This window comes from Myotis brandtii, unplaced genomic scaffold (assembly GCF_000412655.1).
Source record: "Myotis brandtii unplaced genomic scaffold, ASM41265v1 scaffold45, whole genome shotgun sequence".
Classification (NCBI taxonomy): Eukaryota; Metazoa; Chordata; class Mammalia; order Chiroptera; family Vespertilionidae; genus Myotis; species Myotis brandtii.
This window is the reverse complement of record NW_005367209.1, coordinates 2589336-2602673: the sequence shown is the minus strand read 5'-3', so window position 1 is coordinate 2602673 and position 13338 is coordinate 2589336. Positions and strand designations below refer to the sequence as shown.

Below are 13338 nucleotides of genomic sequence, written 5' to 3'. Positions count from 1 at the left end.
ATAACAAACTTAGGTACAAAGACCATTGAACTAAAAAACATGATTTCATTGAAGAGAAAGCCACGCCAACAATAACATTGGGTAATTAGGCTACTTAGAGTGTATGTCACCTCTTAGAGACATTTCTTTTTTGGACTAGAATGTTAATTGTGTGTTCAAAATTATCATCCAGAATAGAACTTCAACTTTATTTGCAAGTTTGCTCTTTTTCATTTTCATGAAAACCAAGTGAGATCACCAGAGAATGGTGTGAGGTAGGCATTAAGATTAGGAAGAAGTGAAGGACTGACAGAGTTGGGGGCAGGAGAGTACTGGATACTGTATGACATTGCAGCTGAAACTAGTTTAAAGAACTTCTAGAACCGTAATTAGTATTTAAATATCCCTGGGAAGCTGCTTTGGCTTGAATTGTAAAGTGGGAAGACTACATTTATAGGTGTGTTGAAAATATATTTGTCTATATTTTAAACTTTTCTATAACTCTTTATCTGTTGATGTAAGGAAACTAGGAAAAAGTATTATTATTAAATAGCAACATACCAGATTCCTATTAGTAGAGTTTTTAAAAGCAGTAAAAATTTTGTTTACGTGTAAAGAACATTTTTTTCGGTTTTGAATTAAAAAAAGAAAAAAGAAAAAAGCCCCTTAGGCATACAAATTGAATGATTTGTCTTCCTGGTAGCCTAGTTAAACATGTGTCTAATGACTGTACAGTATTTAAGCTAATGCAAGTGTGATTTACATTTTCCAGGAATGGACAAATGAGGTTTTCAATTTGGCAACAAACCTGCTGGCCCAAAACATGTCCAGGGACGCATTTCTGGAAAAAGCGTAAGTAACTCTAATTTTGTTGCCAAGGGTGTTGTTTCTTCTGAGTCAGTTTCCTTTCTCCTTTGCGAGTCTTTTGTTATGCTGCACTGGCTCCTCACATTGATAAACATAAATTTCCCTTTGGGATTTGTTAGAGAACTGATTCCTCCTCCGTTTGAAATTGGAAGACTTCCAAGAAAGATCGCCCTTTTCTTTGAACTGCACATCCCTGAGCGCCCCTGAATGTCAATGCCTTTGACACACAATAAGGAGACACTTCCAAATCCTGGCATCTGTGCTCAGAACCAAATATTATTAATTTCAGATCGTCATCTGCTTCTGCATCTGCCTGTGTCATATCAATTATTAATCTGAGGAAGAGAATGAACAACATATGGTACTCATTTCTCCAGATTATTAGCTCTGATAGATGCTACAATAACTTCTCTCACAACTTAAATCAATAGGCTGATGCCCTGATCCCTGCCCTTGCAGACAATCACAGCAAGTGTTAGTAAGAAAAGAGAAAGAGAAGGGAAAGAGTAGAATTAAAAGGAGAAGGAAAGAAAAGCAAATCAGGATTATCCAGTCATTCTTGTATTACAGTATTATTTGACCAGGGAAAACAACGATTTCTGCCAGACACGCAGCAATGAATTGGTGTGTTCACTTCATAAGCTGTGGATGTTCAAGAGATTGGGAGCCTTGAACATCAAAACCACAAGTGGAAATATTTCCATGTGGCCCTCTATTTTATTTAACAACTTTCTTGCTTCCCTCTTCTTCTGTAAGGCATACCCATCATTTCAGACCTAAGCTTCAGACCACATTTCTCTCCGACTTTTCTATGAATTTCTTTTAGTTTGAGTCAGTAGCCACAGGTCTTCACTTAAATCAGTGGTTCTCAACCTTCCTAATGCCGTGACCCTTTAATACAGTTCCTCATGTTGTGGTGACCCCCAATTTCACTGTTACAAATTTAACATAATTAAAGCATAGTGATTAATCACAAAAACAATATGTAATTATATATGTGTTTTCCGATGGTCTTATGCGACCCCTGTGAAAGGGTCATTCGACCCCCAAAGGGGTCGCAGCCCACAGGTTGAGAACCGATGACTTAAATGCTTTCTCATCATCTCATCATCTCATCTCCTTAGTTGTCACCTTGAGCTTGACCCTTCATACACCTCCTCCACTACCCCTTTCTTTTTACCTTTTCTTTTTACCATCTAATGGACATTTATCTAATAGACATTTTTTTAACATCTTTTGTGGCAGGCAGTGTTAGTGGGCCATGACACAGAGATAAATGTTTTATCTGAAACACAGCATGTCATAGCTGGTAAAAACATCTATTTAGCTAATCATTTATTATCTATTGCAAATGTCTGTTCTGGATAGATGTCTCCCTATGAATAGCTGCTATGGACATTATAGACCATGTCTTTTGATGAACATGTTATGAGCATTTCTGTTGCATGTACTATTCAATATGAGACTGCTGGATCATACCGTGTGTAGTTTCTTAAAGTAGTGGTCCCAAATTCTGTTGCTTCATCTCTGTAGCCACATGTCCAGAAGCAGTTGAAGAGATAAATACAGGTGCTATATTCACACAATGAAATACTATACAGCAATGAGAATGAATGCTTTCCAACTATAAGCAAAAGCATGGATGGATCTTAAAAACAGCATTGAGAGAAAGAAGCCAGACATAAAATAATGTGATTCCATTTACATACAGTATAAAAACAGGCAAAAATTGTCTATGTTGGTTAAAATCAGGATTACGGTTCCCTTTTGGGGAATAGATTCTGGAAGGGGGTGTGAGAGGGGCTGCTGGGATGCTACAGTGTGATAATATTCTATTTCTTGATCTGGGCACCAACTGCAGAGACGTGGACAGCTTGTGAAATTTCAGTGAACTGTGCATATGCATGAGCCCTTTTCCAATGTAAATTATTTGCTTTTTAAAAATTAAACACTTGTTTTTCTGCTTCCCCAACAGCTATACTAAACTTAAGCTGCAAGTCACTCCAGAAGGGCGCATTCCTCTCAAAAAGTAAGCTGCGTGAGCATTTCTCATTCTTCGTTTTGTTTTTCCCAAAGATTTGAGTCCATGCCATGACTCTGTTTTGTTTCTCCTCTGGCCCAAGTGGGAGCATGGGAATGCATGGTCACCCATCCTCCCTCACATGCCTGTTCACATCAGTGCAGCTGTTTTCCTCAGAGGGTCACAGGGCTTCTTCCCCTTTCTGTGGCCTCATTTTCAAGAAACACCAAAGCAAGAAAGGGTGGAGGGGGCAGGGGGAATCTTGCTGATAATCCAAAAGATTATCTGAGATTAAGAATGAAGAACTATTCTAGGATGGTCATTGGGTGACCATGGTGTCTTTTTATACCACAATGACACTAACCTGAAAGCAGGGGTTTCAAGCTCAAATGTCAACAGAACCAGGTGGGAAAAGAAAAGATGAAGGAGGCCAGGATCAGGAAGAAAAACTGAAGAGTGAAATCCCCCATCTAAACAGGACAATGACAACTCAACCCCATCATATTCCTGTGGAACTAGTGGACCCCAGGCACTAGATTTTCTAATGTTGCAGTAGAATCGTTAAATCTAAATTATTATCTCTATATATAAAAGCCTAAGCGACCGTTCAACTGTCCGACCAGTAGCTATGACTTACAATGAGCACCAGAGGGCAGGCACTCTGATTGGTAGCTATGACACTCAATGACCACCAGGGGGCAGACACTCAACACAAGAGCTGCCGAGCTGCAGTGACTTGGCAGCTGCGGTTCTTGGGTGATGCACCCGGAACCGGAGAGGAGGGAGACTGATTCCAGGATGCATCACCCAAGAACTTTCCTCTCACAATCCAGGACCCCTTGGGGGATGTCAGAAAGCCAGTTTTGGCCCAATCTCTGCAGGCTAGGCCAAGGGACCCCCCACCAGTATTAAATATAGTATTAAATAGCAGTACTTAAGTTATATTATAAAAGCCAAATTACTGACAAAAGAAAGCACATCTTTAGACCATATTTAGCCAAACGTCTTTAACCATTGGCTTACTAGGTACTAGTGAGCTTCTGTTAATGTAAAAGTTAAATCATTAATTATTTTTAATAACTAGAGGCCCGGTGCATGAATTGGTGCACCGGTGGGGTTCCTCAACCTGGCCTGTGGGGATCCGGCAGAAACCAGCTCTCCGACATCTGGTTTCGGATACGTCACCCAAGAACCACAGCTGCCAAGTCATCGCAGCTCAGCAACTCCTGTGTTGAGCCCCTGCCCCCTGGTGGTCAGTGCGTGTCATAGTGACCGGTCTTTCTGCTGTTTGGGCTCCTAGTATAAGATCACAAGAGGCCGGTGTATGGATTCGTGCACCGGTGGGGCCCCTCAGCCTGGCCTGGGGGGATCCGGCCAAAACCGGCTCTTCAACATCTCCTGAGGGGTCCCAGATTGCAAAAGGGAGGTTCTTGGGTGACCACCACAGAATCACCCTCCCTCCTCTCTGGTTCTGGGTGCGTCACCCAAGAACCACAGCTGCCAAGTCATCACAGCTCAGCAACTCCTGCGTTGAGCCCCTGCCCCCTGGTGGTCAGTGTGCATCACAAGTACTGGTCGGAGTGTCTGACCCCTGGTGGTCATTGCGCATCATAGCTACCGGCCAGTTGGCCGGTCTCTTAGGCTTTTATATATATAGACTAGAGGCCTGATGCAAGAAATTTGTGCAAAGGGCTCGGCCCCCGCCACCACCACGGCAGCCGGGAGCCTCTGCCTGGGCCCCCGCTGCCGCAGCTTTGTTCAGAAGGTCGTCTGGACGGACATCTGGTCTAATTAGCATATTACGCTTTTATTATTATAGATATTAACAATGTACACCTTTAGAGCAAGGGGTAGCAGCAGGGAGACAAGGTTAGCAAGGATATTTATTTTAGTGCTTAATATTAGAGACTACTTAGTGCAATGCCTTTTAATTGAGTGATCACCATTGTCTCAAAATATTGATTTTATATGAGGCACTTTGATTAAAAAAGCATGTGCATCAATCTTTCAGAACACATGTGCATATGCATGGTATGATGGGAAGTTTTTAATGCTTTAAAGCTGAATGCCAAAGAGGTTGATTCAGTGGAATGTTTTCATTTGGCATCACCTACAAATGCTGGGATCCATCTGCCTTTCAAACACCTCTCACTTGTTGTGCTTTCACTTGCAGCATATACCGCTTGTTTTCAGCAGACCGGAAACGAGTTGAAACTGCTTTAGAGGCTTGTAGTCTTCCATCATCAAGGGTGAGCATGTTGCCTATCTAAAATTAGCACTACTAAATAGCTTTGAGCAATCATACTAAAGTGTAGGTCGCCCCAAATGCTACCCAAACATCAAATCATAGGAGCTCTGTCTGTGTTGCTCAATGGTTAGAGAGTTAGCCCACCCACCAAAGGGTCATGGGTTTGATTTCCAGTCAATGGCTTGTACCTGGGTTGCAGATTCAATTCGATCTCTAGCCTGGTTAGGGCAGGTGTAGGAGTCAACCAATTCACATCAATGTTTCTCTCTCTCTCTCCCTCACTCGACCCCTCCTTCCCTTCCACTGTCTCCAAAAAATCAATGGAAAAATTATTCTCTGGTGAGAATTAACAAAAAAAACAAAAAACCATAGGACTTATTTGTTAATATTTACAATATGTGAGGTCACTGTAATTGTATTTTCTTTCACTCCCCTTATTCCAACATTTTAATCTAGAAAGACCTTTGTTCTTTATCAATAAAATATAAAAACTATCTGATATAAAAATGTATTGGCCAAAAATATTAACACTATGAAGAATTTAAACTTCTCAATAATAAATATTTTCTTGGTGTCCCTTGAGATATCAGCTAATCATTATAGATTATGCTTAGGAAGGTATTTGAAATATGAATGTAATCTTAACTCACTCTTAAAATTTCTAGTTTTAAGAGTTATAAGTTACTAAGCAATTAGTATAGCAGTACATGTTTATAAAGAAATATACTTACATGCTCTGCAGGGCTGTGCTCAAAGTTTTTGCTGAGAGGGAAGCAGTTTGGAGACGTTTGGAGATTGCTACTTTGCTCAGATGGTGGAAAGGTAGATGAGAAGACAAGGTTGTAATATGCTCTTTTTCATGCCAAACATATTCAAGGCACTCAATATGTGTTAATCACTGAAACTCAATGAATTTGCCTTCATTTCAATACATTTCTACATGCCTGGCTCTAAAATGATTTTTTACCATTGTTTCTGAGAGAAATGGGTCTATTGCAGAACGCCTTTTTCTCTGCTCTATGCAGAACTTTCCTTTCTGTTGCAAAGTATTTTTATCCTGGTATCTAGGCAACAAGTAAGCACTTTCCCAAGGACACTCCTTATGCTGTAGGGAGGATCTTTGAGCCTCTAAAACCCACTGGCAATGCTCAAGTTGCAGAGAACGAAGTTGAGCCTATGGTTAAAGGTGAAAAAAGTATGAGTGCCATTATTAGATTCACCGGTCAGTTCTTGTTGGGAATACTTTTCAGAAAAAAAATTAAGTTTAACAACGACTTTGGTAGGTAGAAGAAAACAAGGAAAAACAAGAGTGCCATTCCACCACCAGTTTCCTGCTACAGGTGGAAACAGATGCTGATGCTCCAACACTAGGGCAGAGCAGTGGGGAAGCTCCCAAACATTTTAACCTTCACTTTAATAAGCAAAATGAAATGATCAAACTTGCTTATTAGTGCTCTCCCAGTAGATGCTTTGGAGTAAGAAAGAAATAACTAAGGTCAATAATTAAATAAATATTTCTTGAATTCTTTCTGGGTGCCCTCAAGCCCTGAGAATATGGTAGTGAACACAATGAAGTCCCAGGGTTCCAGGATCAGATTCTGGGGATGCTGGTCAAACACCTCGACTGACATGTGTAATTTGTGGGGAATTCTAGGAACAAAAGGAGTGGAGGGCTGCCAGTGAGAATGAGAGAAGCTCATGCCAGAAAAATTAAACAATGTGTGCAAGGCCCTGAGGCCGGAAAGACTAGGCCCGAATGAGAACTGCATTTAAGCACAAAAAAGAAAGTGGGAGAGATTAATTTAGAAAGATGGGCATCAAGTGTTTTTCCTCTGTAATTGCTGCAGATTTTACCTTTACTGGATAACATTTGTGACATATAATGATCAAAAATTTAAGTTATTATTATTATTAATATCTAGCTAAGGAAAAGGAGTAAAAAATGAAACTGCATAGAAAGTCAAACCCATCAATCAATTCTCTGTAAATTGCAATTTTCTAAACAATTGGATTCTGAAAATTCAGTCAATAAATATAAATTGAGTTTTTACAATCCACTATGTCTATTATAGGTTCACGCTTTCAGACCAAAGTCAACTGGAGACATTTGAAAAGGAAAATGAGATTCAAATAACAGGAGTCATGTTTAAATTGAAAAACATATTTATCTTTAGTAAATTAAATGTTATGACAGTTTTCTGAAAACAAATTGGAGATTTTTTAAAAATATGATCAACCTCCATCATAAAGCTTTGAAAGATCATTATTCTTAGTAAAGTACACTTTACTTGGAAGAGTTGTAGAAATTGAATGCTTTAAAAGATTTAAAAAGCAGAGACAGTTTCAGAGCTTGGAAATAAATGCTTCTGCAAACTATGTTTGAAATCCTCATTGTAATTTCATATCTACAGAACAGTGTCTCTAGAAAATATCTACTAATTAGCAAAAAAGATTCGGGATATACTAACAAGAAGTGTTTTAAATACTACACAGAAGAAAAGTTATATAAATGGTAGATAATCCTGCATGTCTGGAGCCTCGTTTCATAGCCGGCGGTCATTCCAACTAGATTTAATTGTGTTCTGTAAATAGGCACATTACCAGAAACACAGTGGATATCCTGTTGAGATTTTTTAAACATTGTCTTTGTGCACATTGTTAGGGATAATTAATGCACTTGAACTTGTGTCCCAGCCAACGTGATCCATTGGAATAACACATTCCTTTAAAGGGTACTCCTTCAGAGATTACAGTCGCTTGTCCAAATTACCTTAATTGTTAAAAAGTAGTACTACAGCAAAAAAGAGAGACAAAGCAATTACTGTAGTTCTATTAATAATCCAAACACATTTTCCAGTGAAACCTTTGAAGACCTTTGCATATTCAGAAAATTACCACTTTACCCACAAACTTTCTGAGCACTGAAAATAGTTTACTTCAACCAAATTACCTTTGATTTAAGTCTTATTAACTTGAGAACAGCTCAGGGTCATTTGGAATGATATAGTAGTCTTGATACGGCATTGGCTTATGTGTTTGCATTTTAATGAAGAAGATAAGGAATAAATCTATGTGTTTCTTTTAAATAATAAAGCTTATTACAGTTATATTTTGGTCTTGGCATAGCGTTGGCACATGTATTTTCATTTAATAATGAAGATAAGGAGTAAATCCATGTGTTTATTTTAAATAACAAAGTTTACTATATTTAGGAACATATAGTATATGCAATACTGAGGGAGATAGTTTTTTCTGGATTAAAAGAACACCTTAAATTTTACTTAAGAATATTATGAATAAAAATTATTTTTATAGGATAACTGTTAGATTTGCCTTTTTCCTATGTCTTACATCCTAAATATAAATCAGAAATATAATCATTTTTGTAGCTGTGATTCTTAAAATAACTGATATAAAAAATTTAAGCCTCATTGAAGCCCTGGCTGGGTAGCTCAGTTGATTACAGTGTTATCTCGATAAACCAAGGTAAATGGAACATCAAGTCCATGTCTCTCTCTCTCTCTCTCTCTCTCTCTCTCTCTCTCTCTCTCTCCCTCTCTTCCTTTCTCTTCTTTCTCTCTGAAATTAACAAATGAAAAATTAACAAAAACCTTTGGAGATTGATTATGAGCAGATTACTTGTGAGTATTTCATGTACATTATGGCTAACTCAACTTTTGATTTATAGCTTTAGAAAAAACATATTGTGAATAAGTTAAAATACTGAATTTATTGAGAAATAATCCATTGTTTTGTTGAGATGAAATCTGTATGTGAACTCTTGAGTTATTAGAGTCTACTTCAATAAATTAACATATTTTCAAATAACATTTTCTGAATGTTAAATACCTATTTCTTACAAAATTACTCCCTTATACTCTTTCACTTTAGCTTTCAATAATACACATTTAAAATATATTTTTATTAATTTAAGAGAGGAAAGGAAGGTAGAGAGAGAGAGAGAGAGAGAGAGAGAGAGAGACATCAGTGATGAGAGAGAATCATTGATTGGCTGCCTCCTGCATGCTGCCTATTGGGGATTGATCCCTCAACCCAGGTATGTGCCATTGACTGGAATGGAACCCAGGACCCTTTAGTCTGCAGGCCGACGCTCTATCCACTGAGCCAAACCAGCTAGGACTCAATGATGCACATTTTAACAAAAAAATTTTTTTCTCTCACCCACTGACTCCAAAGGCTTGCTCAAGTTGGACAAAAGAAAAATGAGACAAGGAAAATCAGCTGTATTGAAATGTTTTTCTTTTTCTATGCTCTAACATCCAACTGGTGATGACAATAAATTGTGTTTATTCATATTATCTTAATTAATCTGTTTCCCTTTATAGGAAGTTCTGATTCACAGCTGGTAAATAAACAGTGGTTAGAGTTTTACTAAAGCATATTGTTCTATGGAGTTATGTGTCTGGAATCTTATATAAATGACTTTAGCTAAAACTGCTATTCAAAGGGAAACATATAGCACATAAGTCCTTGCTATCAACTTCTACCTTTCTCATACGTTACATTCATTCATTTAGTAAGTATTTAGTGTGCACCTGCAGTATGTTACACACTGGAGATAGAGCAGTTAACAAGCAAAATGCAGGTCCTAGCTTGTGCAGATCTGCAGGCTGGAAAGTAATAGAATTGTACAGCTGGGAGCAGAATCCTGTAAAATGAGTGTTGAAATATGAGACAAGCAAGGTGTGATGGTATCACAGAATGGAAGGCAAAACCCTGTCTGCGAGAAAGGAAAGGCTCCCAGAGGAAGAGATTTTAGCTAAGACAAGAAGGGAGGGAGAAAAGGGGTCAGGAAGGGAAAGAAAACAATTATTGATGTTCTTAGATAAAAATCCATATATGTGTGTGCTGGGTAAGGTTGGGGTGGGGCGAGGAGTGAACTCCAAATAGTAACTAAATAGTAGAGAGAATTGGAGGACACGCTTGGGGTTCACAGAGCTATTCAGTATTTCTTTACTACTATTGATATTTAAATATTTACCTTCCCTGTGTCTCTCAGCCAAAACGTAGAATAGAGAAGGTCATTTCCAGCTATTTACAAAGCTACTTAAGGAGATGTGGGTGCTTAAGTCACAGAAAGGGGGCAATGGAAAATGTACAACTTCTAAGCAAAGGGTTTCTTCCATCTTGTGAATAGAACGGGACTTTGGAAACCAGTTTACAGGTTATACTTGTCCCCATTTTATGAGTGGCAAAACACCAATAAAACAATCCATGGATACTTCCCATTGTTCTTGGATTTGGCCACTTGTGCTCATGATTTCAAAACTGGTGTCCAGGTATTTAAGTTTAATGGTGTAATGCATCTTGCTATGTATAATGTTTGTTTGTCTCAAAATTCTGTTTTTAAAAATTGATTTTTTGTGTTCTATAAATGGGTTTAGTAAAAAAAATATATTCTTTTATTTGTTCAGTCCACAAATATGGGAGTGAGCTAAGTGGTGAGCTAAGTTTTCTTACCTGTTAGCAAGGAGTGTACGATTTTAGACAATAATTTTTAGAAACTTTTATAAAAGTACATTTCAAAACCTATGAATATGGTAAAAGGAAGGGTGTTTTCTTTGGTTTAAGGGCTTGAAAATAAAAACACCCATATAAACACTTACCTGAAATAGGAAAACGGCATAAAGAATGTCCTTCCTGTTAACAAAGGCTTGAATACATGTTTCCGGTTTCCATGGCAGCCCGACTACACAGAAAAATAAGTCATAGAAGTGATTTTTTATGTCAGTGACTTGCTTCCCAAACAATAGGACCAGGAGGAGTCAGTGAGAAATAATGGTTCCTGTCTAATGAAAACACTAGAGGCCTGGTGCACAAAATTTGTGCAGGGTAGGGTCCCTAGGGCTGGCCTTCCCGCCTCCCCACCTCCCTGCCTCCTCCTTCCCTCACTCCCCCAGTGCCCCACCACCACCGCTGGTCACCCACCATGTTCTGCACCACCCCCTGGTGGTCAGTGCATGTCATAGGGAGCGATTGAACTCCCGATCTCCCGGTCAGACTCCCGAGCAAACAATTTGCATATTAGCTTTTTATATAGAGAGATTTTACAGTTTATCGGATTATTTAAACTGGAAAGAGCATTATTTGGGAAAAAAGACACAAAATCAGTTCTTTACATTTTTTTAACAAATGTGAATGTTCTTCATGTCACTGATCACTTAAAAATGGTTAAAATGGTAAATTTTTATGTTGCATAAATGTTATCACAATAAAAAAGATTAAAACCAAAACAAAAAGCAAACTTTAAAAATGTGCTAAAGAGACCCCCTTTTTTACTAAGTCTAACTTCACTTTAGAAATGTACTTAAGAAATTGCCTTAACATCTCTTTAGAAGAAAACTCTTACACTTAAATTATAATGAAAACACAAGAGAGAATAAGGTTTTTGATACCTCAAAGCCAGTGTTCAAATGGAGCCCACAGCTGGGCTCATGAATGTCTTCTGAATATTTACCCTGAATGCATGGAAGAAAAGAGGGAATGAAGGTTGGGAGGGAAAGGAATTGAGGAAAGCAGAAAGGGAGGAAGATAGGGAAAGAAAAAGACCATTCACTGACAGTGTTGTTTTATTTCCCAGAATGATTCAATACCTCAAGAAGATTTCACTCCAGAAGTGTACAGAGTTTTCCTGAACCATCTTTGCCCTCGACCTGAAATTGATAACATCTTTTCCGAATTGTAAGAACATCCATTTTAACCCACTATCTCCTGGCTTCCATTGTCCTTGGGCTGGCTAGGGCAGGAATTTGATCAATAGAGGGAGAGGAAGACCCTCTTGTGCACTATGTCTAATAGCAGTGCTTCTGTGTAGTTACTGGAGATAATCACGCATTCCTGCCCCTGAGGTGCAACCAGGGCTTTTAATGAGTGGAAGTTGCTATGATTTGTTGCTGGGTGTAGCTGTTTTAGTAACCTCAGGGGGCTCTGTGTGGTTTGAAGTTTATGGCTAGAACAGAGGCAGCTTAGCTGAGGCAGACTCATGTTGCAGAAAGAACTCTGAACTGGGAACTAGCCATCTTACCTCCCTGAGCTGCATTAGTGAAATGACAAGTGTGGATTACTAAGAACCCTCCCAGCTGAAAATTATATGTTGGAAATTATATAGGCATTAAGTTTTTAAATAAATGAAAAATAAGGAGAAAGAAACCAAAACACAAAGGCAAATGTGGGGAAGTAGCAGTTTACTCTTTTGATATGCTGAAATCTACATGATGACAGAAAATCAATCCAAAATTGATAAATACAATAAGGATTCCTTCATATGGAAGACAGACAAACAGTGCTGCCGAGAATGATGCTGAATATACTCTTGATAAATACAATAAGGATTCCTTCATATGGAAGACAAACAGTGCTGCCGAGAATGATGCTGAATATATTAACGTGCTGATGTTCATTGCCATCAACTATTTATTGAACATGTGCAATATTTGTACCATTGAACTTGACTTTTGGCTGTCAACAGGATTAAAATGTGAAGTTTGAATCACACTCTATAGAAGAGTTATAGACTCTGGTTGGAATGTAACTTTAATGAACAGAAAAATGTGTTTAAACATATTGTTTACTTTTTTATTACATCTTTGAATGATTAAGCGGGATATGGGGATTTGATGAACAAAATAGATCCAGAAACATAGAAGCATGGAACAGACTGTCAGCTCTCAGAGGGAAGACAGGGTGGATGGGTGGGTGGGTAGGAAGAGATTAAAAGAGATTAACTAAAGAATTTATGTGCATATAAGCATAACCCATGGACATAGGCAATAGTGTGGTGAAGGCCTGGGGCTTGGAGTAGGTGCAGACTAGAAGGGGTCTAAAATGGGGTAAAAAGGGAACATCTCTAGTACTTTCAGCAATAAAGATCCATTAAAAAAAAAGTTTAGTGTCATAATAAAAAAACAACCCATACCTCTGTGATCAGTTTAGAGTGGTTTATCTTTACAGACAAGATGCAATGTTTTCCTACTGTGGATTTTCTCATGCATTGGGTAGTATTCAAGGGCATTGGGACTTAGTGGCAGTGATTGGAAAACTTATTTGTAGCCCATGGAGGTGCAGCAGTTGTGGTGGAACAGCACGGTGTCTTTAGGGCAAGATAGGAATTTCAGAATAACATGCTCTTACCAGGAATGACAGGATTTGGTTTCTCTGTAGCTAAAGGCAAATATCTGAATGAGACTTGGTGGAAAATATTCTA

At 38.4% G+C, this 13338-nt stretch overlaps 1 protein-coding gene across 1 annotated transcript in view; it reads left to right on the top strand.

Moving 5' to 3' along the window:
- PLCB1 (phospholipase C, beta 1 (phosphoinositide-specific)) overlaps positions 1-13338 on the top strand; it is a 616974-nt gene that overhangs the window by 419323 nt on the left and 184313 nt on the right. The window contains exons 5-8 of the mRNA XM_005874740.2: positions 752-831; positions 2822-2875; positions 5040-5115; positions 11716-11816. Of these exons, the coding sequence (XP_005874802.1) occupies positions 752-831; positions 2822-2875; positions 5040-5115; positions 11716-11816 (311 nt within the window). The remainder of the gene's footprint in view (positions 1-751; positions 832-2821; positions 2876-5039; positions 5116-11715; positions 11817-13338) is intronic.